Raw genomic sequence first — 22,500 nt, 5'->3', positions numbered from 1 at the left:
GTCGTGTCTCACAGAGACACAACCGCATGGCAGTCTCATAAGCCCCCTGATGTGTGTGTGTGTGTGTGTGTGTGCGTGTCTCAGTTTGTGTGTGTGTGGTGTGTGGGTGGCTCTGTGTTGCTTCCTGAGACCCCTCTGTGTGGGAGATGTGTGGTCAGTGTGCTTGTCTCAGTGTGTGTGTGTGTGTGTTTGTGGTGTCTCTGTTGTTTGGCTTCTCCCTCTGTGTGGGGATGTGTGTCAGTGTCTTGTCTCAGTGTGTGTGTGTGTGTGAAGTGTCTAGAGGGTTTTTGTTCTTCTCCCTCTGTGGTGGGGATGTGTGTGTGTGTGTGTGTCAGTGTGTGTGTGTGTGTGTGTGTGTGTGTGTGTGTGGCTGCACACCCCTACACAGTGAGTTGTGTGTCAGTGGGTTGCCTTGTCTCAGTGTGCGTGTGTGTGTTGTGTCGAAGAGAGTCTCTGTGTTGGCTTTCTCCCTCTGTGTGGGGATGTGTGTCCACAGTGTTCAGTGTACTGTGGTGTGGTGTAGTGTCCCTCTGTGTGTGTGGTGACACAGTGTGTGTGTGCTCAGTGTGTTGGTGTGTGTGTGTGTGTGTCTCTGTGTTGGCTTCTCCCTCTGTGTGGGGATGTGTGTCAGTGTGCTTGTCTCAGTGTGTGTGTGTGGTGTGTGTGAGTGTCTCTGTGTTGGCTTCTCCCTCTGTGTGGGGATGTGTGTCAGTGTGCTTGTCTCAGTGTGTGTGTGTGTGTGTGTGTGTGTCCTCACAGAGACTTCTCCCTCGTGTGGGGATGTGTGTCAGTGTGCTTGTCTCAGTGTGTGGTGTGTGTGTGGAGTGTCTCTGTGTTGTGTGAGTGTCCTCTCCTTGACGGTTGGCTTCACCTCTGTGTTTGATATCACACTGTCAGTCACACACTCTCGATGTGTGTGTGTGTGTGTGTGTCTCTGTGTGGGCTTCTCTCTCTGTGTGTGTGTGTGTGTGTGCTTGTCTCAGTGTGTGTGTGTGTGTGTTCTCCCTCTGTGTTGGCTTCAGTCCTCTCTGTGTGTGTGTCAGTGTGTGTCTCAGTGTGTGTGTGTGTGTGTGTGAGTGGTCTCTGTGTTGGTCCCTCTGTGTGTCTCTCTGTGTGGGGATGTGTGTCAGTGTGCTTGTCTCAGTGTGTGTGTGTGTGTGTGAGTGTCTCTGTGTTGCGAGAGAGGTGATCCCTCTGTGTGTGGATGGTGTGTCAGTAAGATGTCTCATGTGTGTGGTGTGTGTGTGTGAGTGTCTCTGTGTTGACTGTCGTCTCCCTCTGTGTGGGATGTGGTGTCAGTGTGCTTGTCTCATAGGTGTGACGTGTGGTGTGTGTGTGAGTGTCTCTGTGTTGGCTTCTCCTGTGGGGATGTGTGTCAGTGTGCTTGTCTCAGTGTGTGTGTGTGTGTGTGAGTGTCTCTGTGTTGGCTTCTCCCTCTGTGTGGGGATGTGTGTCAGTGTGCTTGTCTCAGTGTGTGTGTGTGTGTGTGTGTGTGTCCTCTGTGTTGGCTTCTCCCTCTGTGTGGGGATGTGTGTCAGTGTGCTTGTCTCAGTGTGTGTGTGTGTGTGTGAGTGTCTCTGTGTTGGCTTCTCCCTCTGTGTGGGGATGTGTGTCAGTGTGCTTGTCTCAGTGTGTGTGTGTGTGTGTGAGTGTCTCTGTGTTGGGCTTCCTCCCTCTGTGTAGGGATGTGTGTCAGTTGTGCTTGTCCTCTGTGTGTGTGTGTGTACACACAGTCACACGACAGTGTAGTTCTACACCACTCTGGTGTGGGGATGTGGTTCAGTGTGCTTCCTCAGGTGTGTGTGGGTGTGTGGTGGTGTCTCTCTGTGAGTTGGCTTTCTCCCCTCTGCTTCACATACCCACACAGTGCTTGTCTCAGTCACTGTGTGTGTGTGTGTGTGTGTCTCTGTGTTGGCTTCTCCCTCTGTGTGGGGATGTGTGTCAGTGTGCTTGTCTCAGTGTGTGTGTGTGTGTGTGAGTGCAAGAGGATATGACACACCCTTCTACACCACAGTCACACGATTGAGTCAGGATCACACAGCAACCCTCTGTGTTGAGACCCACTTGTGGGGCTTGTGTGTCACAGTGTCTCAGTGTGTCGTGTGTTGTGTGAGTGTCACACTCGTGTGTTGCTCTTCTCCCTCTGTTTGGGGATGTGTGTCAGTGTGTGCTTGTCTCAGTGTGGTGTGCTGTGTGGTGTGAGTCCTCTGTGTTGGGCTTCTCCCTCTGTGTGGGGATGTGTGTCAGTGTGTGCTTGTCTCAGTGGTGTGTGTTGTGTGTGTGAGTGTCACGCTGTTTGGCTCCCTCTGTGTGACCCCCCGTACCACAGTGTCAGTGTCTTGTCTCAGTGTGTGTGTGTGTGTGTGTGAGTGTCTCTGTGTGTGTCTCAGTGTGTGTGGGGATGTGTGTGTGTGTTTGTCTCAGTGTGTGTGTGTGTGTGTGTGAGTGTCTCTGTGTTGGCTTCTCCCTCTGTGTGGGGATGTGTGTCAGTGTGCTTGTCTCAGTGTGTGTGTGTGTGTGTGTGTCTCTGTGTTGGCTTCTCCCTCTGTGTGGGGATGTGTGTCAGTGTGCTTGTCTCAGTGTGTGTGTGTGTGTGTGAGTGTCTCTGTGTTGGCTTCTCCCTCTGTGTGGGGATGTGTGTCAGTGTGCTTGTCTCAGTGTGTGTGTGTGTGTGTGTGTGAGGGTCTCTGTGTTGGCTTCTCCCTCTGTGTGGGGATGTGTGTCAGTGTGCTTGTCTCAGTGTGTGTGTGTGTGTGTGAGTGTGAGTGTGTGAGGGCGGGTAGTACACAACCGAACTGTGGTAAGACGCCGAGTTAGTCAGTCACGGTAGTGGTCACCACTAGTGTGTGTGTGGTGTAGTGTGAGTGTGCCATGTGTTCGGTGTGTCCCCGCCCGTCTCACCTTGCCGATGACATCATTACGGCTCAATCGGTCCTTGTCCATCACGGTGATGATGATGGTGGTCTCTCGGAGTCGCTCGGTGGGGATTTCGAAGGGGAAGGACTCGTTGAAGACTGGGTTGAGGCAGCACTTCATCACCACCGTCTTCTTCTTCTCAACACGCTTGTCCTTGTGCATCAGCCATAGCTTCACATAGGGGTCTGAGAGAGGGACACAGCTCTAACCACTGGACAACACTGCCTCCCTCCCTCCCAGTCCCTCAGCGCTATCCCCCAGATTTCTCAGTCCCTCCCAGTCCCTCAGCTCTTACCCTAGATTTCCCAGTCCTTCCTAGTCCGTCAGCTCTATCCCCTAGATTTCCCAGTCCCTCAGCGCTGACCCCCAGATTTCCCAGTCCCTCAGCTCTATCCCCAGATTTCCCAGTCCCTCAGCTCTTTCCCCAGATTTCCCAGTCCCTCAGCTCTATCCCCCAGATTTCCCAGTCCCTCAGAGCTGACCCCCAGATTTCCCAGTCCCTCAGCTCTATCCCCTAGATTTCCCAGTCCCTCAGCTCTATCCCCTAGATTTCCCAGTCCCTCAGAGCTGACCCCCAGATTTCCCAGTCCCTCAGCTCTATCCTCCAGATTTCCCAGTCCCTCAGAGCTGACCCCCAGATTTCCCAGTCCCTCAGCTCTATCCCCCAGATTTCCCAGTCCCTCAGAGCTGACTCCCAGATTTCCCAGTCCCTCAGCTCTATCCCCTAGATTTCCCAGTCCCTCAGTTCTATCCCCTAGATTTCCCAGTCCCTCAGCTCTATCCCCTAGATTTCCCAGTCCCTCAGCTCTATCCCCTAGATTTCCCAGTCCCTCAGCTCTATCCCCTAGATTTCCCAGTCCCTCAGAACTGACTCCCAGATTTCCCAGTCCCTCAGCTCTATCCTCCAGATTTCCCAGTCCCTCAGCTCTATCCCCTAGATTTCCCAGTCCTTCCTAGTCCGTCAGCTCTATCCCCTAGATTTCCCAGTCCCTCAGAGCTGACCCCCAGATTTCCCAGTCCCTCAGCTCTATCCTCCAGATTTCCCAGTCCCTCAGAGCTGACTCCCAGATTTCCCAGTCCCTCAGTTCTTTCCCCTAGATTTCCCAGTCCCTCAGTTCTATCCCCTAGAATTCCCAGTCCCTCAGCTCTATCCTCTAGATTTCCCAGTCCCTCAGCTCTATCCCCTAGATTTCCCAGTCCCTCAGCTCTATCCCCTAGATTTCCCAGTCCCTCAGCTCTATCCCCTAGATTTCCCAGTCCCTCAGCTCTATAACCTAGATTTCCCAGTCCCTCAGCTCTATCCCCTAGATTTCCCAGTCCCTCAGAACTGACTCCCAGATTTCCCAGTCCCTCAGCTCTTTCCCCTAGATTTCCCAGTCCCTCAGCGCTGACCCCCAGATTTCCCAGTCCCTGGGCTCCTCCTACCTGAGGTGCCCCCGATGTCCATGGCTTTGAGGTTGCGTGCTTTGATGATGTTCACAGTGATGGTGTTGGCTGTGGGGTTGTAGCAGAGTGACAGCAGCAGCTCCCCTCGACTCCCCTGCAACACACACCCCTTCGTTTTACAGGGCATCTGCACAGACACTCTGCAGTCTCATTGTATGTTTGATATATAAGGGTTACAATCACAAGCCACTGGTTTGCTCTTATCGAGGCTGTATATGTGGCAGATGGAACAGTACAAGGCTGATAGGGAAGACTTGGCATACTATCAGAGGACAGTCACATCCTTCACTCCTGCGCCTGAAAAAGGACGACCAGCCCAGCTTCACCAGATATGTCCTGTAACTGTAAGCTAGGTGGCCTTTACATCGTGTCTAGAGGGATATTTGCAATTACTGTGTTTCTGTATTACTGCTAATCTTTGGATAATGTAGCTGTAATAAACAGGATCATTAATAGCATGATTCTAACTCCTTCTGCAGCCCTGTTTAATATCTAGTTTAATATGCTTTACCGTGCGTCCCAAACTGACTCAGAAGACGACTCGCTGTTAGAGACATGGCTTTCACAAAGACCTTCTCTGAAACAATTAAACAGCGGTGGAATTCAGTTCCAAAACTTGGCATTTCACTTACTTTTCAAGACAAACATTCTCTAGAGAGACTCTCACTCATCCCCCACCCCCCTCCCTGACCCCTGTATCCTGTTTCAATAACAAGGACAATTCTGTAAATAAAAAACTGTGTTTAACCCTAAATTAAACACAGCTGGGAGAATCCCTCTGGAACAGCGCGCCTCGCCGCCACTCTGTCCTTGGGTTTAAATGAAACAATGAATGCGAGATGGACTCCAGTCTCTTACACTGCCATCAATGCAGGGCTTCAGCTCCTTCCAGAAGGTCTGCATGTGCGCCAGGTCCACCTTGTTGAGCGGGATAGACACCTCCCCGATTGGGTCGTTCCGACTGAACCGGTCATAATCCAGAACCTGCAGGTACAGAGTCCGCTGGACCACCTTCTCATAGGGGAACCCTGGAGAGAGGAGACAAGAGGCCATGAAGACAGAATTTCAAAGACTGAATCCAGATTGTACTTCGACGAGTCACACTATTTCTGTCACTCTGTGTAGGTTCATTCTCTTTAACAGGAAGGTCTCGTTCCAGTGTGGGCTGAGATTTTTTCAGTCTTCAGCTCCTCTCTCCCTCCCGTCCCTCTCCCTCCCGTCCCTCTCCCCTCCCCACTCCCCACAAACAGGAAGGTCTCATTCCAGTGTGGGTTGAGGTTGTCCACCTCCCCACTCCCCACTCCCCCTCCCTCTCACCTCTTACCCTCAAAACAGAAAGGTCTCATTCCAGTATGGGCTGAGGTTACCCCCCTCCCCCCTCTCCCACTCCACCCCCCCCCCCCCCCTCTTACCCTCAAACAGGAAGGTCTCGTTCCAGTGTGGGTTGAGGTTCTTCCTCTTCACCTTGGTCTCCAGCTTGTTCTTCTTGTCCGGCAGCAGATAAATCTTGACGAATGGGTCGCTGGTGCCGCTGAAGTCCTTGGCCGGCAGCTCCTGCCCCTTCAGGATCTTCACTGTGAGCGTCGAATCCTGGAAGTTGTAGCCGACGCTGAACTGGATTCGACCCAGCTTCTCCCTGCCTGGACCCTCGTGCCCATCGTCATCCTCCGAGCCTGGGGAGAGCTGGGGGGAGAGAGAGAGGAGATGAGAAGCATCAGTGCAAGTGGTCGGGACTTCCAGTGTAACTCACTTTCAGGTTTGAGTGGCAGCTGGGAGGACTGGCTGGAGTTTGTTAGCACCAGCGTTACCTGCATCCCGTTGTGAAAACAGCCCCTCCAGTAGGACCAGCGCTGGAGAGTTTAGCCGAGCGCGTTTCAACAGCATTGCCCGTGTTTTGGAAGTGATGTATACATGTAGTCAGAGACTGTGAGAAATCAATTGTTTATTCAATGAAGTGTGAGCTCTCTGATTGTAGCCTCAGGGTCTGCACACATCGCTCGAGACCAGAGCAGTGCCGAAAACAATACCTGTTAGGAATTAATGAGCCAGACAATTAGATGAACTGAAGCCTGCTGTCTGAGAGCCAGGGAGCAGAGCGGGTTTGTATTTTGAGAGTCCTGCACTCCATTCAGAGGAGCCTGCTGTCATAGAGTTGGGGAGCAGAGCGGGTTTGTATTTGTAGTCGGGAAGCAGAGCACTCCATTCATTCACTCGCTCCTCACTATAATGCTACGCTAATGAGTCTCTCTTCATTAGAGAAGAACAGGAACTCAAAGTGCTAGGGTTTGGATCCAACGCTGTTTAAACAGTGGGACTGACCCCTCTTGGGCCGTTTTTCTCGACAACTGCTTTTGTAAGAGCAGAAATCATTCTGTGCAAATATCCAGCTCCTGTTCATATGTATAAGGTAAATATTCCCATTTACATAGACTGTATACATGTATATACTGTGTGTGTGTGTGTGTGTGTGTGTGTGCTTTCAATTCAGACAAAATGTCTCGTTATCAATCTCTCGACAACACCCACAGTACAGAAATGTTCATTAATGATCAACAAAATGAGAAAATATATATATATATATATATATATATATATATATATATATATATATATATATATATATATATATATAAAGCTGGTACATTCATGTCTCAGAGAAACTGGAGAGGAACGGGAAATTAAAACAAGGTAAAAGCAATCATCCAAATAAAGCTGAAGCACTAATGGATAACGACATAGGATGTCTTTACAGCCCTGAAACACAACGTTTAAAAGAACCCTATAGTGCTGCTGAACCTCGTCTACTTTAATATTAGCATCACAGGGGTATCCATGCATTATAAAAAATAACAGATATGCTTCAGGAAGTGTGTGTGTGTATATATATATATATATATAAATATATGAACAGTCACTGATAAAGTCACTACTTTAATAATTATCTACAGCATCTTCTTCAGACAGACTGGTACAAACAGCCAGGCTGAACACAGAAGCTCTCAGATTTAAACAGCAGCAGCAGTCTGCCTGGATATTACTATCCTGCTGCTATCTGAAGGCGGATAATCATTCAAACAGCGAGTTTATCAGCTTCTCAATGTCTGCTCTTCTTCATGAAGAGCTTCTAGTGATCGTGAGTATTGTGCTGGATCTGATTCTCCGTGTTTCAATTGTCTGCACTCACTCTCTCACTCCATGCATATCTGTCCATAGTGAGTTCTCTTAATTGCTCAGTTTTTTAGTGTTTTCACCACACAGCGGCCGCGGTGAGGCTACAGAACTGAGGCTGAATGCAGGTCAAGTGGCTGCTGCTGTTTCTCAGAGTGAAAGGAGAGCTGTGAATGGAGGAGGAGTGGCAGCTTATTGCGTGGACTCCACTGAGACACTGATCACAGTCTGGCGTGGATCTAGACAGGCAGGATCATAGGATCAAGGGGACACAGGATTGTGGAAATACAGGGACACAGGGTCACGAGGACGGAGGGATACAGGCTCACTAGAGAGGACCACAGGGAGAGAGGACAGGAGGGAGACCTCACTCGGTGTGTTTGTGTGTCAGTGTCAGTGTGCGGTTGAGACCAGCGTGCCCTGGGCAGCTCTTATGAGAGATAATAAGGCAGGCAACTGTCAGGACACCTCTGATTTAGTGCAGCGGAATTTAATCCCATTTCCGATCGCCTGTCAAGGACCCATATTTCAGAGTCTCCACCGAGCGGGAACATCCGCCCCCAAAACAGAACAACAGGAGCCAAACGGGCAAAAGAACTGCCAGAGCCTACCACCAATCAACCATCACCACAGCACACATTACTGAGGAGATCCCCCAGACACACACACAGAGGCACAGAGAAACAGGCAGAGATCCACACACACACAGAGGCACAGAGACACAGAGACACAGGCAGACACACACACAGATCCACACACACACAGAGGCACAGAGAAACAGGCAGAGATCCACACACACACAGAGGCACAGAGAAACAGAGACACAGGCAGAGATCCACACACACACAGAGGCACAGAGACACAGAGACACAGGCAGAGATCCACACACACACAGAGGCACAGAGAAACAGGCAGAGATCCACACACACACAGAGGCACAGAGAAACAGAGACACAGGCAGAGACACATCCACACACACACACACACACAGAGGCACAGAGACACAGGCAGAGATCCACACACACACAGAGGCACAGAGAAACAGAGACACAGGCAGAGATCCACACACACACAGACTCCGTGTCAGAGGCACAGAGAAACAGAGACACAGGCAGATCCACCACACACAGTGCACAGAGAAACAGAGACACAGGCAGAGATCCACACACACACACACACACACACACACAAGCAGAGAGAGAGAGACACACAGGCACAGATCCACACACACACACACACAGAGGCACAGAGAAACAGAGACACAGGCAGAGATCCACAAACACACACACACAAGCAGAGAGAGAGAGAGACACAGGCAGAGATCCAGACACACACACACACAAGCAGAGAGAGAGAGAGAGAGATCTCTTCATCGTTTGCCCTGATTCTCCTGTGAACGGTGCGCTGCTGGAACTCAGATCTTTTTTTTTTTCGACTCTCAGTTCTTTTTTTAAATCCGCACCCCGCAGGCTATGTGACTTTCATCTTGTGTTTACTGTGCTCCGAGAGTGCCGCACTGGGCTGCTGTGTGCTTAGAAAAGCTGAGTCTACACTGACAGCACCCCCGCAGGCCTGGAGGTCAGCTTCACTTCTCTTTACAAACAGCCTGCTGGACTCACTTTACAAATACAGACTGATAACGAACCTCTTAAAAAAAACACACTGACCACTGAATTCTTGCTTTTCTGCTACCGCTGTGTAATTCTTGGGACCTGCTTTACCCTGAGCTTCGCTTCACCTTGCCATGCTGATGCAGTGCTTTTGAGAAAAAGAGGTTCCTACCATGAGCATCTCGCTGGTCAGGGAGTTGGCGAGGTCGGAGACGGAGGAGTGTGGCTCAGTTCGGCGGTCTGCCTCATCATGGGGGAGCTGCCCCTGCACCGCAGTGCTGTTCAGCGCCTTGCCCCCCCCAGGTAACCTGCAGGAGAGAGGAGGCAGAGTGGAGAGCATCTTGTTATTAAGGTGTTTCAAGGAGCGATTTTATTCATGAATCATCCCCACACATCTGGGATTAACAATGCCCTGTGTGAGATTGCACACAGCAATTCGTGGGTCAAAGGCTAGTGTTCTAGTCCCTCCCCCCCATCCCACACTGCCACTGCTGTGCTTGTGAGCGTCTCCCAGCAGGGGACACTACAGGCGACTGTGGTGGTGGAGATGCAAACAGCTGCTTTAATGTGTCATGGAAAGGGCTGGGAACATTGTGAGTGTTAGTGTGAGCGTGCGTGCGCGTATGTATGTGAGCGTGTGCGTGACTGTGCGTGTGCATGTGTGTGCATGTGCGTGCGTGTGTCTGGACTGGGCTGTCCCGTGCATGTTGCTTAGAGCTCACACTTACCTTCACAGCCCCAGATTCTGCAGGACACTTTTAAGTTGCACAGTCCTGATCACATGCGATATCTTACAGATTAGTACGTATGGCCACTGTTTATCTAAATTTACCCTTTTTTAAATAATAAGCTATGCATATGTCATTGTTTACGGTCCCAGGACCCTGTAGGTCAGTAAGTCCACTGGGGAAAGGGAGGGGGTCTTAAACAGGGGTAGGGAAGGCTGGAGACGAGAAGGTCTTTCTGACGGATGTACAGACGGACAGACTGCAGAGTGAGAGTGGAAAGGCACATTGCACAGTAAGACAGGATGGTGAGCTTTGAGGCACTGAACAGAGAGCTGTCTCCTCCACAAAACAGAGAGAGAGAGAGAGAGGAGAGTAGGGGAGAGAGAGAGAGAGAGGAGAGAGAGAGAGAGAGAGAGAGGAGAGAGGTAGGTGAGAGGAGAGGAGATCCTCTCTCTCACTCTCCCCAATGAATGAGGCACTCGAACTTACTTGCCTTCGTAAACTCTCCCTGTGGAGAAATGAAAGAACAAGAGAGAGAGAGAGAGAGAAAAAAGGTCAACATTAGATCACTGAGCTGGAAAAGACCTCTGGAAGTGATGACAGGAGTAGCGACTGCAGCCTAGAAAAGCAAGAAGAGGCTTCGTCTGTCAGTTAAAAAAATATAATGAAGAAAACAAGATGAAGAGATTAGTTATCAAAAAACTACAAAACTATAATGAGAGAGAGAGAGAGAGAGAGAGAGAGAGAGAGAGAGAGAGAGAGAGAGTTAGTCAATTACAAGGCAAGTAAAGACAATGAATCGTTGCAGAGAGAGAGGAGAGCCCCCAGAAAGAGTGAACAGACACCGATACACAGACACTGAGAGCGAGGGAGAGGGGAATAGAGTTTGAAGGGAGGGGTTGGAAAGGGAATGCAGGAAACAAAAGGAGACAGATTTAGTCAGACAACACAATTGCACTTCCTAAAGCCCCCCCCCCCCCTTTCTCCCCAGGAAATGAAACCCAAGCAGAGAGGTGTTGCATGTCCCCGAGGAGTGAAGGAGAGCACCCCCCCATGGCAGAGAGCCGGCTAATAGAGCGCAGGCCTCTGAACTCAGAACACTTCATGCTGCTTTAGTCATTTATCCATCCAATAATTCATTAGAAAAAAAGGAGGGGTGGGGTAGTCATTGCTGCAGAGGGGAGGGTCAGACAGCTCGCTCTGTCTGTCTGTCTGCCAGAGCACTTCAGGTGTGCAGAGAACCAATCTAACACTGACGAGAGACAGACAGAGACAGACAGGCAGGCAGGCAGGCAGGCAGGCAGGCAGGCAGAGACAAACAGGCAGTCCCAGGTGCTCTCCTGTAATTAGGGCTATTAAAGGAGCAAGCCCAGCTATATTCTACAGAGACCAGCAGGGACCACAGGACTGTCCAGGTAACAGTGCAGTCTGAACAGGACTGGGGGTCTGGACCTGAGGCAGCAGCCCCCCGAATCAGAGACTGGGACTCAGACAGAGTGGCTTCCTTCCATTGAAAAGCCAGTTTTTCTTTGTTTCTATAAACTAATAACCAAGGCTGTTGCTATCCCACAGTGCCCAGTAAGAGAGATGAAACTGGGCTTTTGTCATGGTAACTGTGCTCTGAAAACAATCCCCTAGTCTGAGAGTCCAGTGCTGATGGGGGGGGGGGGGGGGGGGGGAGGCAGCAAACAGATGCTTTAAAAACAACCAGACAGACAGACAGACAGAGACAGGCAGGCAGGATATATGACAGGTACAGGCGAGATAAATCACACACCCACAGGAGCTGTATTTCACCTTGACCTGTGATACTATCCTCGTTTCCTTACCTAGGGAGCAGAAAGCCAGACCAGGATGGCTGGGCAATATCAGCTGCAGGGCTGGAGAGAAACTCAACAGAGATCCCCCCTCATCCCTGAACATACTGTCTTACTTACCAACACTCACTAGCTTACAGCTACAAGAGAAATTACTTGTGTTGGCAAAACACAGCCAGCTCCAGGGCTGGCAACAAACTCACAAGCTACTACAGGATTCACAGAGAGCTTCATAATGTCATCGGATACCAATAATGTGAGCTCAATAATGATCTTAATAAGACTCCCCGAACAGGTCCAGTCCAGGTTTTACTTTCATTCTGTGAGCTCAATAATGATCTTAAGACTCCCCTAGCAGGTCCAGTCCAGGTTTTACTTTCATTCTGGGAGCTCAATAATGATCTTAATAAGACTCCCAGAATAGATCCAGTCCAGGTTTTACTTTCATTCTGTGAGCTCAATAATGATCTTAATAAAGACTTCCCTTGCAGAGGACTTTGAACCAGTCCAAATTCTCCCAGTAAAACATGAACTAGCTCAAAGTGCTCTGCTAGTGGATTAATCAGCCATTCCCAGCCCTGCACTCCAACCACTGAGCTCCTCAAACCCACTGCCTTCCACACTGCAGCCCAGTGCTTTCTCTACCCACTGAACTCCTCAAACCCACTGCCTTCCACACTGCAGCCCAGCGCTTTCTCTACCCACTGAACTCCTCAAACCCACTGCCTTCCACACTGCAGCCCAGCGCTTTCTCTACCCACTGAACTCCTCAAACCCACTGCCTTCCACACTGCAGCATACAGTAGATACAGAGAGAAACACACACTGAGATTGAACCCATCCTCCACACACACACACACTGAGACTGAACCCATCCTCCACACACACACACACTGAGACTGAACCCATCCTCCACACACACACACACACACACAGACTGAACCCATCCTCCACACACACACTGAGACTGAACCCATCCTCCACACACACACACACTGAGAATGAACCCATCCTCCACACAGACACACACACACTGAGACTGAACCCATCCTCCACACACACACACACACACTGAGACTGAACCCATCCTCCACACACACACTGAGACTGAACCCATCCTCCACACACACACTGAGATTGAACCCATCCTCCACACACACACTGAGACTGAACCCATCCTCCACACACACACACACTGAGACTGAACCCATCCTCCACACACACACACACTGAGACTGAACCCATCCTCCACACACACACACACACTGAACCCATCCTCCACACACACACACACACACACTGAACCCATCCTCCACACACACACACACTGAGACTGAACCCATCCTCCACACACACACACACTGAGACTGAACCCATCCTCCACACACACACACACTGAGACTGAACCCATCCACACACACACACACACACTGAGACTGAACCCATCCTCCACACACACACTGAGATTGAACCCATCCTCCACACACACACACACACACACCCATCCTCCACACACACACACACATCCTCCACACAGACACACACACACTGAGACTGAACCCATCCTCCACACACACACACACTGAGACTGAACCCATCCTCCACACACACACACACACACTCTGACTTGGTGAGGTGTGGTGGAGGTGTGTGTGTGTCCTCTGACTTGGGTAGGAGGTGTGTCAACTTCCCCACACAGACACACAGGTGTGTGACTCTGACATTTGGGTACTGACACTCTGAGACGAACCCATCCTCCACACACACACACACACACACACACACTGAGACTGAACCCATCCTCCACACACACACTGAGACTGAACCCATCCTCCACACACACACACACTGAGACTGAACCCATCCTCCACACAGACACACACACACTGAGACTGAACCCATCCTCCACACACACACACACTGAGACTGAACCCATCCTCCACACAGACACACACACACAGACTGAACCCATCCTCCACACAGACACACACACACACACACTGAGACTGAACCCATCCTCCACACACACACACTGAGACTGAACCCATCCTCCACACACACACACACACACACACACACACACACACACACACACACACACACACACACACTGAGACTGAACCCATCCTCCACACACACACACACACTGAGACTGAACCCATCCTCCACACACACACACACACTGAGACTGAACCCATCCTCCACACACACACCCAGGAGCAGTCCGTCGCATCTTCATGACCTCAGAGCAGCTCCAGAGGAGCATAAATCTAGTCAGACAGATGTGTACAACTGACTCCTATATTAATGGGTGTGATTTACAGGAAAATGAAAACTTCCTATAGCTTTACTATATATAGACTGCTATGTTTTATACGGGAATAATAATAATACACTTATGAACATTTTTAATAAGAAATTATTTGCTTTAGGTATGGACTGGAGTCTACTTTTCAAAGGTATCACGAGCGATTGAACACTGCAAAGTATCCCCGAGCGACACTGCTTTATTTTTAAAATATTGACATGCAATGTTTCAAAGAATACAGTCAATCATGTGGATAGAGGCAATATCGTCAGGTAAGACTTTTAAAGTTCAAATAATACCAAGCGAAGAAGAGCAGTACGGGGTTAGCTGCATGGTTTGCTGGTGGCTTATGACTGAGTTAATAACACTAACGTCAGTACGAGACCACAACTTGCCTCTCCCCTGAAAGTGCTTTCTTGCAGTCGAACAGTGAGATGCTTGTATTTGAATCATAAGGTTAGCGGCTCACATCCGGCCCTAGCCTCTGCGTTTACTTCAATGGGCTGAGACGCCGGCTCATTACAATCTCTAACTAGTCTACTACTTCTTTCTGTTTTACATGAAAGCGTGTTGCAGTTTAGATTTTTATAAGAGCTGTAGGCTACTGTATGCTGAAGATCAACCTGTCTGGAAAACGTTTTGTTCAAACTGGGCCATTACAAAAGTCAAGCCTCACCTCTATGTTGGAATACGATTTTGTGCAATTGCTTTTATTTAAATTTTAATTCACCCTCTGTCTCCAACACAGTCATGGCCTGACCCCGCTATTGCACACACACACACACACACACACACACTCAGTCTTGGCCTAACCCCGCTATTGCACACACACACACACACACACAGCCTTGGCCTGACCCTGCTACTGAGCACAAACACACACACACACACACACAAATACAAACACACACAGCCATGGCCTGACCCTGCTATTGCGCACACACACAGCGGTGGCCTGACCCAGCTATCACATACACACACACACACGGCTGTGACCTGACCACACTAACACACCCGCTGTCCTCCAGTACACTACCCCAAAGTCCCACAGGTCTTAACGTGTACCCTACTTTACACAGTTCACTACCTACCTATCCTGACTGCCTTGTATCCTAACCTCATACCCCGCTGCAGCGCAGTCAGCCCCTCTCCTGTGCCGTGCCCTGCCCTGCCCTGCCCCCGCGCTCAGCCCGTACCTCTTGTCCGGAGGGGTGTTCTGATTGTGCTGACCCGGTCCAGTCTGCAGGTCCGGGATGTTGGCGAAATCATCCTGCTCTGAGATACCCATAACCAACGACAGAACCACCATACGGCCTTCTCTGGAGGGAATGCACCGAGAGAGGGGGACAGGGAGAGGAGAGGAGGGGGGAGAGGAGAGGAGAGGGACAGGAGAATGGGGAAGGAGAGGGAATGCATTGCAGAAAGACAGGGAGAGATTGGAAGGGATTGGCACCATACCCCAACCGGAAGAGGGAGAGAGAGGAACAGTGAAGAGGAGAGGGAGGGAGAGAAGACAAGGAGAGACAGACAGTTCATGAAAGACAGGCAGACAAAAGGAACTCACAAATGATCATTATTATTTGGAGAAAGCCCTGAACACAATGCAGAATCAGAGTTCCACCCCCAGTCTACGGCAAACAAACACAAAGAATAGACTGCATTTACTTTTTTAAACCGAGTTCTCCTCCACAGTATTTCACACAGGAATTCACCCTCAATGTGTACCACCTTTTAACTAGATATTACCAGGCTATAGTCACTGGCAGCTGGGTGAGTGTCTGAAAGTTCCTCTTTAAGGGCAATTCTGTATTGTTTCGGCCCGGAGTTTGTTTGGGTTCCAGTTCAATGCAGTGTCTGTGTGTGAGAGTGTGTGTCACCTCTGTAACGATAGCCTCAGCGCTGGGGGTGACAAGCCATTAGTCAAGAGGGGAGAAGTTTAGTTCTAGTTTATTGAGCATTAGCACTGGACCCCAGCCTTTTGTAGGTTTTAGTCTAATTGTGTGACAGTGAGAGCAGATTTAATATCAAGGAGCTGGCAGCTGCCTTGCCTAATATTTCCAGTGCACGCAACAGAGCCGATCTCTCCCTCTCATTACCTCTCTATCTCCTTCTGTTAAAACCAAACCTGTCAGTAAGTCACACATCACTGCCACAACTATAAACAGCATCAGAGCTGCTGTAGATATTGTCAGATCTCCGCTCCCTTGCACATGTTTACCATGATACATTTGTAAGGTCATTTAGCATTCTTTTTTATTTGCTTTACTTGTGCTTTATTACACTTTGTTGTGCATTTACTATGGGAATGTTTTATAAGGGGACCTCCAGGCACTTTGTGTACAGAACAACAGAAATGACAGGGTGTAGTTTCGGTGAAGGGAAACAACAAGACTGGGATGGATGGACATTCCTTGCTGGAATGTAAAAAGCACCTCCCATCTCCTCCTCTCTCTCTGTGCTGTCCTCCCTCCTCATTCTCTTAACGTTTCATTATCACTCGTTAATGACATCTCAAATAATTGCTTCTATTTCCAGCACTGGTTTCTCTGCTAATGAACAGGAGCTCTGTGATGGGGAGTTGTTTCTAGGTCACCCGTCTGTCTTTCATTCTCTCCATCTATCCATCTCTTATGCTTTCCATCTATCCCTCATTCTCTTCACCTGTCATTCTCCATCTATCCATCTCATTCTCTCCATCTTTCTCTCATTCCACATCTCTCTCATTCTCTCCATCTATCCCTATCTCTCCTCAAACCTTTGACCTTCTCCCCTCAATGCATTGTGCACAGATTGAGGTGAATCAGGCTACTGTCTAAACACTGAGCTCCACACCCCACCTCACCAGCTCTAAACACTGAGCTCCACACCCCACCTCACCAGCTCTAAACACTGAGCTCCACGCCCCACCTCACCAGCTCTAAACACTGAGCTCCACGCCCCACCTCACCAGCTCTAAACACTGAGCTCCACACCCCACCAGCTCTAAACACTGAGCTCCACGCCCCACCTCACCAGCTCTAAACACTGAGCTCCACGCCCCACCTCACCGGCTCTAAACACTGAGCTCCACGCCCCACCTCACCAGCTCTAAACACTGAACTCCACACCCCACCAGCTCTAAACACTGAGCTCCACGCCCCACCTCGCCAGCTCTAAACACTGAGCTCCACGCCCCACCTCACCAGCTCTAAACACTGAGCTCCACGCCCCACCTCACCAGCTCTAAACACTGAGCTCCACACCCCACCAGCTCTAAACACTGAGATCCAGACTGGTCCTGTCTTTACTGGTGAGGCGGTGGTTCACTGTGAATGCAGCAGGCCTCTCTACTGGTCCTCACCTCTCTGTTTCCCTCTCACTCAGTCTATGGTACAGTGGGATTCATTACCTATCTAATGATCCTGAGGACAGGAAATCAATGGCAGCTCAAATTGAAATGAATTGCTGTTGATGGCCAGGGTTAATAGACACCTTCTGCGTACAATAAATTAAAACATCACATTTAAGAGGGATTTATGTGTGTTCCCAGCCTCACACACCCCCTCACATTCCCTCAGTAAATAACAAATGAAACCCCAGCGGAACCGCACTGGTATTGAAAGAGCTCTACTCTGAATTTCAAAAAGGTTTTCACCTTTTTTTCTTGTCTCCCTCTGTGGTCATAATTAATATGCAGAGGTCCATTGTTTCTCTCTCAGTGACTCTCACTCAAGATGAGGAGAAAAAGTCAAATCAAATAATGATCAAGAACCACAAACAACATTAAAATTATTCATTCACAATTTATAATAATAATAATAATAATAATAATAATAATAATAATAATAATAACAACAACAACAACAGAAAGCCCAAACCGTGATTCTGCATTGAGTAAAACCTGCATAATAGTTTATTTTCAGAACAGTGTTAACAGATAGTGTCAGAGAGAGAGAGAGAGAGGAGAAAGAAAGGGCATGTGTGAATGAGAGAGAAGCAGAGGGAGAAGAAAGGGGTGAAAGAATGCATGGGTGAATGAGAGGAAACAGAAAAAAGAGATAGGTGAGAAAGTGATGAGAAAGAAAGATGGGTGAAGGAGAGTGTGAATTAAAAAGAGGGATGAGAATGCTCTACCCAGCGCTTCACGCTGTACTGTAATATGTATGTTGCGTTTAATAAAATCAGCCAGATTGGGAGAAAACAGCCGTGTGAGTTAGAGACTGGGATCCTGAAGTACAGTTCAGTGCATTAGAGCAGGGTTCAAAACACAGGGCTTGGCTAGTATCCCAATATCAGGTGGGTTTTTAATAGAATAATATTGTTTAAAAAGATCCATTTTAGGATATTTTTTTAATTTTTCTATAGCTAACGTTTTTTAAATAAGAAAGTTGTCTTTAATATCATTTCATTTTGCACAAAGTGAATTCCGAACCCTGCTCAGAGACAGAGAGTGAGGAAAAGAGACTAAGGGACAGGAATAGCGAGAAAAAAGATAGACAGAGGCAGAGATAAAGAGAGGGACAGAGACAGACAGAGGCAGGGACAGAGGGACAGGCAGAGACGCACTTACAGGAAGGACTTCATGTCGAGGCCACGGTTCCGAATCTGCCCCATCATGTGGTCCCAGCTGCCGGGGTTGGAATGAGAGCGCCCCCCGCTGGTCCGATAGTGCGAGGAACCCGCCGACCCCCCCTGCCTGCCCGGGACCCCCCCTCGGCCTGGCCTCTCCCCTCCGCTGGAGCTGCTGGAGGGGAGCTGGGGGTGCAGCTGGCCCAGGCTCTGACTGGTGGGGGGCAGCTCTCCCGGGCAGGGGGCTGGAGGCTGGCTGAGGGGCTGCTGCAAGCTTTGCTGCCTCACCAGGGTGCGAGGCCGGCCGCAAATAGCAGGGGGCGTGCCAGAGATGTGCTCCACAGTAGAGGCAGTAGAGAAAGAGGGATCGTCGAAACTGGAGACAGGAGACCGGGGGGAGGAAGGAGGAGGAGGAGGGAGAGGGGAGGACAGGAGACACAGGAGAGAAGAGAGGGACAGAGTAAGACATAGTCCACCAAGGAAGAGTAGAGGGAGGCTGGCCGGTCGCCTCTGCGCAGCAGGGTTCTGGAGCGGAGACTTCATCTCTGGTTTCCTCCTTTCTTTTCTGTTCTGTCTTATTCTCGTGTTTCCCTGGCTTGCTCTGCTCCGAAGCTCCGTGACGAGCCTTTTAAACCCAGGCTGTATTCCCAGTGCAATGCTCAGCTCACAGATTAGAACAGTGCCTGTCTGTCCTCGATTATCACCTCAGGGGAGCTGTGCTACCTCTCTCTCTCTCTCTCTCTCTCTCTCTCTCTCTCTCTCTCTCTCTCTCTCTCTCTGCTTGGCATCAAGGTTCTCCACTACATTTTTCTATGGTTTGTTTTGTGTTGACCATGACTGGATTGCATTATTAGTTGTTCTGTTCATACAGGATTGTGATGCAGTTAGCATGTAAAACATTCCCATTGCAGCCCCTTCCTGTACTTGTGCTACCAGTGCCTTGCCATTGCAGCTCCACTGTGGACTGCTGCATTGCCGTTGCAGATCGCAGAGGAATGGTGTACAGCAATGGGAGGGGAAGAAGTTTTATCAAACTTCCATCTCTGTGTGAATGTGACCCTGTGTCTGTCTCCTCTCCTGCCCTCAGGCACCCGGGCACCTGCTGCTCCAGCACTGCTATAGATGAGCCCAGCCTTGACTGTAACACTAGATGTCTGTAAAGAAGACCAAGTTCTAACACTCCTTTACTACCTTGTACTCGGGAGGCCATAACCAGAGCTACAATTCTCCCAAGGTCACACTGAGGTTTTAAGCTCTAGCTGGCAGTATTTATGACTGCTTGCTATTGACTATTCAAACTCTAAATCTATGTTACATGGCAAACCGACAGAGAACATAAAGGAGTCTTTCGGCATTGATGATGCGAACAAGCAAGCAAGGACATGACCTTTGTGTCCTCCACTAGTGACGGCCATGCTTGCACTAAAGAATGCTCTCCAAGGTTCCCCACAGCTGAGTTATATTAGATATAAAAATGTAGGGGAAGCAGAAGCACCCACTGACCTCTCGGGACTGCTGAAGTTTTGAGAACAGAAAGCTTTTTATTTGCCACTTTTGAGAAAAAAAATAAATAAAAAAAAATAAAAAAACACAATCCTGTTGATGGGATACTTTCTCTGTGTTCCCGACCGCTCTCCCATCCCTGAGTTCCTGTCCATCACACTCCTGTCCTTGGACAGCCTCACTTCAGAAAGAGACACAGTGAGGGCTTCATATTCAAGGCTGAGTTCTGCTTTATTCCTCCTTCAAAGTCTTCACGACTCCTCCCTCTCTCACACTCAAAAACGCTTCTCAGAACTATCGACACAGCGCTTACTCACACACAGTCACAAGTGGCTGCTTTAGATATATATAGATAGACAGATAGATCTCTCTCCCCAGCTCTCTGCAACCTTCAAACCTCAAACGTTGGACAGCAAGACATTTTAATTAAAACAGTGACACTTGTGGAAAAATGGAAGTGGCTAACAGTGAACCTAAAATGAACCCTAATTATCGTTTTTCTTCTTGTAGAGATTGGAGGGATTTCCAGGGTATAGGGGATGTTTACACCCAGGCTGGTTTGCCAGGAGTAACCCTGACTTGTGCCTGAATTGCGTTTCCAGGCCAGGAAATCATTGCTACAGAACACGCTACACTGAAAACCAAAAAGTGAAATGTTTTCAAGATGTTTCAGGAAGGAGCGGCCGGTCTAATGGTGCTCAGCTGGAGAACGTTATGAGAAGATCATTCAAAGTGTCAATCCGATGCCTCTGCTGTTTACCAGCAGGGGTAGTTCAGCTCACATCCCTCTCTCTTACCGACACCCAACCTGGCGGAAAGCTGGAGAGCAATCTCCCCAGGAGAGCTGCAGAGACAAAGGAGTGACACCAGTGTGAAAGCTGCTGAGAATGTGCTCCAGAGTCAGTGGAGCTCCCCTCAGCTCCCAGGACAGAGTGTGGATATTGCAGACAGCAGCTAATGGAGTGCTTTAGGACAGGAGAGAGAAACAGAAGGGTTGAATCTGAACTAAATGCACATAGACCAAAGAGAATCAGCCTGCAAGGGCAGTGGGAGGAGATGTGTTGATGATGGGAGGGGGTTTTCAGAATGGGAGGGGCTATGAAAGTGGCAATGGATTTGAATGACTGGGCAGGGAGGGGCTTTGGAGACAAAAAGGGTGCTATGATGTAGAGGGAGGAGTGAGAGGGTTGGGGGACTTGGAGTGGAAGTGACTGAAGGATGACAGTAGAGGAGGCTGTGTACCTGTTGCTTTCCACCCTGTCCTCGCATTAACCACTTTCTTGGCCGCAGATTGTTGGATTACAAAAACACAGTGACCCCTAACCTTAATCCTCTCTCCAGATTTGCTGACTTTGATTGTAAACACACCCTCCCTCTCCCCCAGCCGACCCTCCTCCACACTCACTTGGCTGGCCGCAGCTTGCCAGATTGCAGGTGTGTCTGCACAGTCTGCCAGCGGCCCGCCTTCCCAGCCCGGCCGTTCTGTGCTTCGCTGTGGCTGTGGCTGCTGGCTCCTGAGCCCACGCTCTTCACACTGTTACTGCGCACGGGCCGCCCACCCGCTGAGCTCTCCCTCCCCCCTGCCGCGGCATCCACACCCCCGGGGAGAGAACCACTGAAAGGGGGCAGGAGAAAGAGAAAGAGAGAGAGAGGACAGTGGACAGGAAGAGAAACAGAGAAGGCATCAGGGCTTGAGAGAGGGAGAGCACAGGGAGATTGTAATCCACAACAAGGAAGGAAGGAAGGAAGGATGGAAAGGTGGGGGGAGGGTTCACACTCAAATCAAGAGCTGCTTAGAAAGAGCCACCAACAAATATTATAAAATAAAAAGTGAACAGTGCACATTCAAAAAGGATGTCAGTGATAGTGACGCACAGTGCAACGAGACAGGCTGTGGAGGCACAATCACACCCAGACAGAACGAGCAACCCTCTGCGCAGTGCGGGCGAGCGCTGGCCTGCAGGGCAGCACATTACCACAGAGGGAGCAATGCTTCTGTTGTCTGGCTTTGGTATTGAATTGATTCATTGCTTTTTTTTTTGTCGGGGGGGAGAGGAGGGGGAGAGGGGGAGGGGGAGGGAGGGGAGGGGGGGGGGGTTATTGAGTGTTGTCCGTCTCCATGGTTCAGCACCCCCATGGGCTGGAGGTGAAAGGTTAAGGTTAGGGAGGATGGGAAGGGTGGTTACAGATGACTGGCTGGTAGGGCTGTAAGGAAGGCAGGGTAAGGGTTGGGGTGCACTTATAGCGATGTGCCACTAGGGGGGTGTTTTTTTGTTAGTTTATTTTGGGAGGGGTGTTCAGGGAGAAGGTTTCCAGTTTACTGCTAATAGGAACCTGTTGGATCATTACGAACGAGACAAGGCCATTCAGCCCATCAGAACTTGTCCGGTTCTGAGCAACTGATTGGTCTCAGAACTTTGTCAAGTCGGGTCTTAAAGGATCTCAGTGATTCAGCA

General features: G+C 49.6%; 1 protein-coding gene across 4 annotated transcripts in view; it reads right to left on the bottom strand.

Annotated features, from left to right (window-relative positions):
• Positions 1-22,500, bottom strand: part of LOC121295034 (synaptotagmin-7-like) — a 69,165-nt gene that overhangs the window by 8,679 nt on the left and 37,986 nt on the right. The window contains exons 5-12 of one of the 4 annotated variants that reach the window (XM_041219317.1): positions 21,450-21,659; positions 18,543-18,917; positions 15,190-15,312; positions 9,313-9,448; positions 5,775-6,045; positions 5,221-5,390; positions 4,342-4,456; positions 2,902-3,101 (exon numbers count right to left, since the gene is read on the bottom strand). In XM_041219317.1, coding sequence (XP_041075251.1) covers positions 2,902-3,101; positions 4,342-4,456; positions 5,221-5,390; positions 5,775-6,045; positions 9,313-9,448; positions 15,190-15,312; positions 18,543-18,917; positions 21,450-21,659 — 1,600 coding nt within the window. The remainder of the gene's footprint in view (positions 1-2,901; positions 3,102-4,341; positions 4,457-5,220; positions 5,391-5,774; positions 6,046-9,312; positions 9,449-15,189; positions 15,313-18,542; positions 18,918-21,449; positions 21,660-22,500) is intronic. The other 3 variants (XM_041219319.1, XM_041219320.1, XM_041219321.1) reach the window with 3 other exon arrangements.

Source organism: Polyodon spathula, chromosome 19, assembly GCF_017654505.1.
Source record: "Polyodon spathula isolate WHYD16114869_AA chromosome 19, ASM1765450v1, whole genome shotgun sequence".
NCBI lineage: Eukaryota > Metazoa > Chordata > Actinopteri > Acipenseriformes > Polyodontidae > Polyodon > Polyodon spathula.
This window is presented reverse-complemented; position numbering and strand designations above follow the sequence as displayed.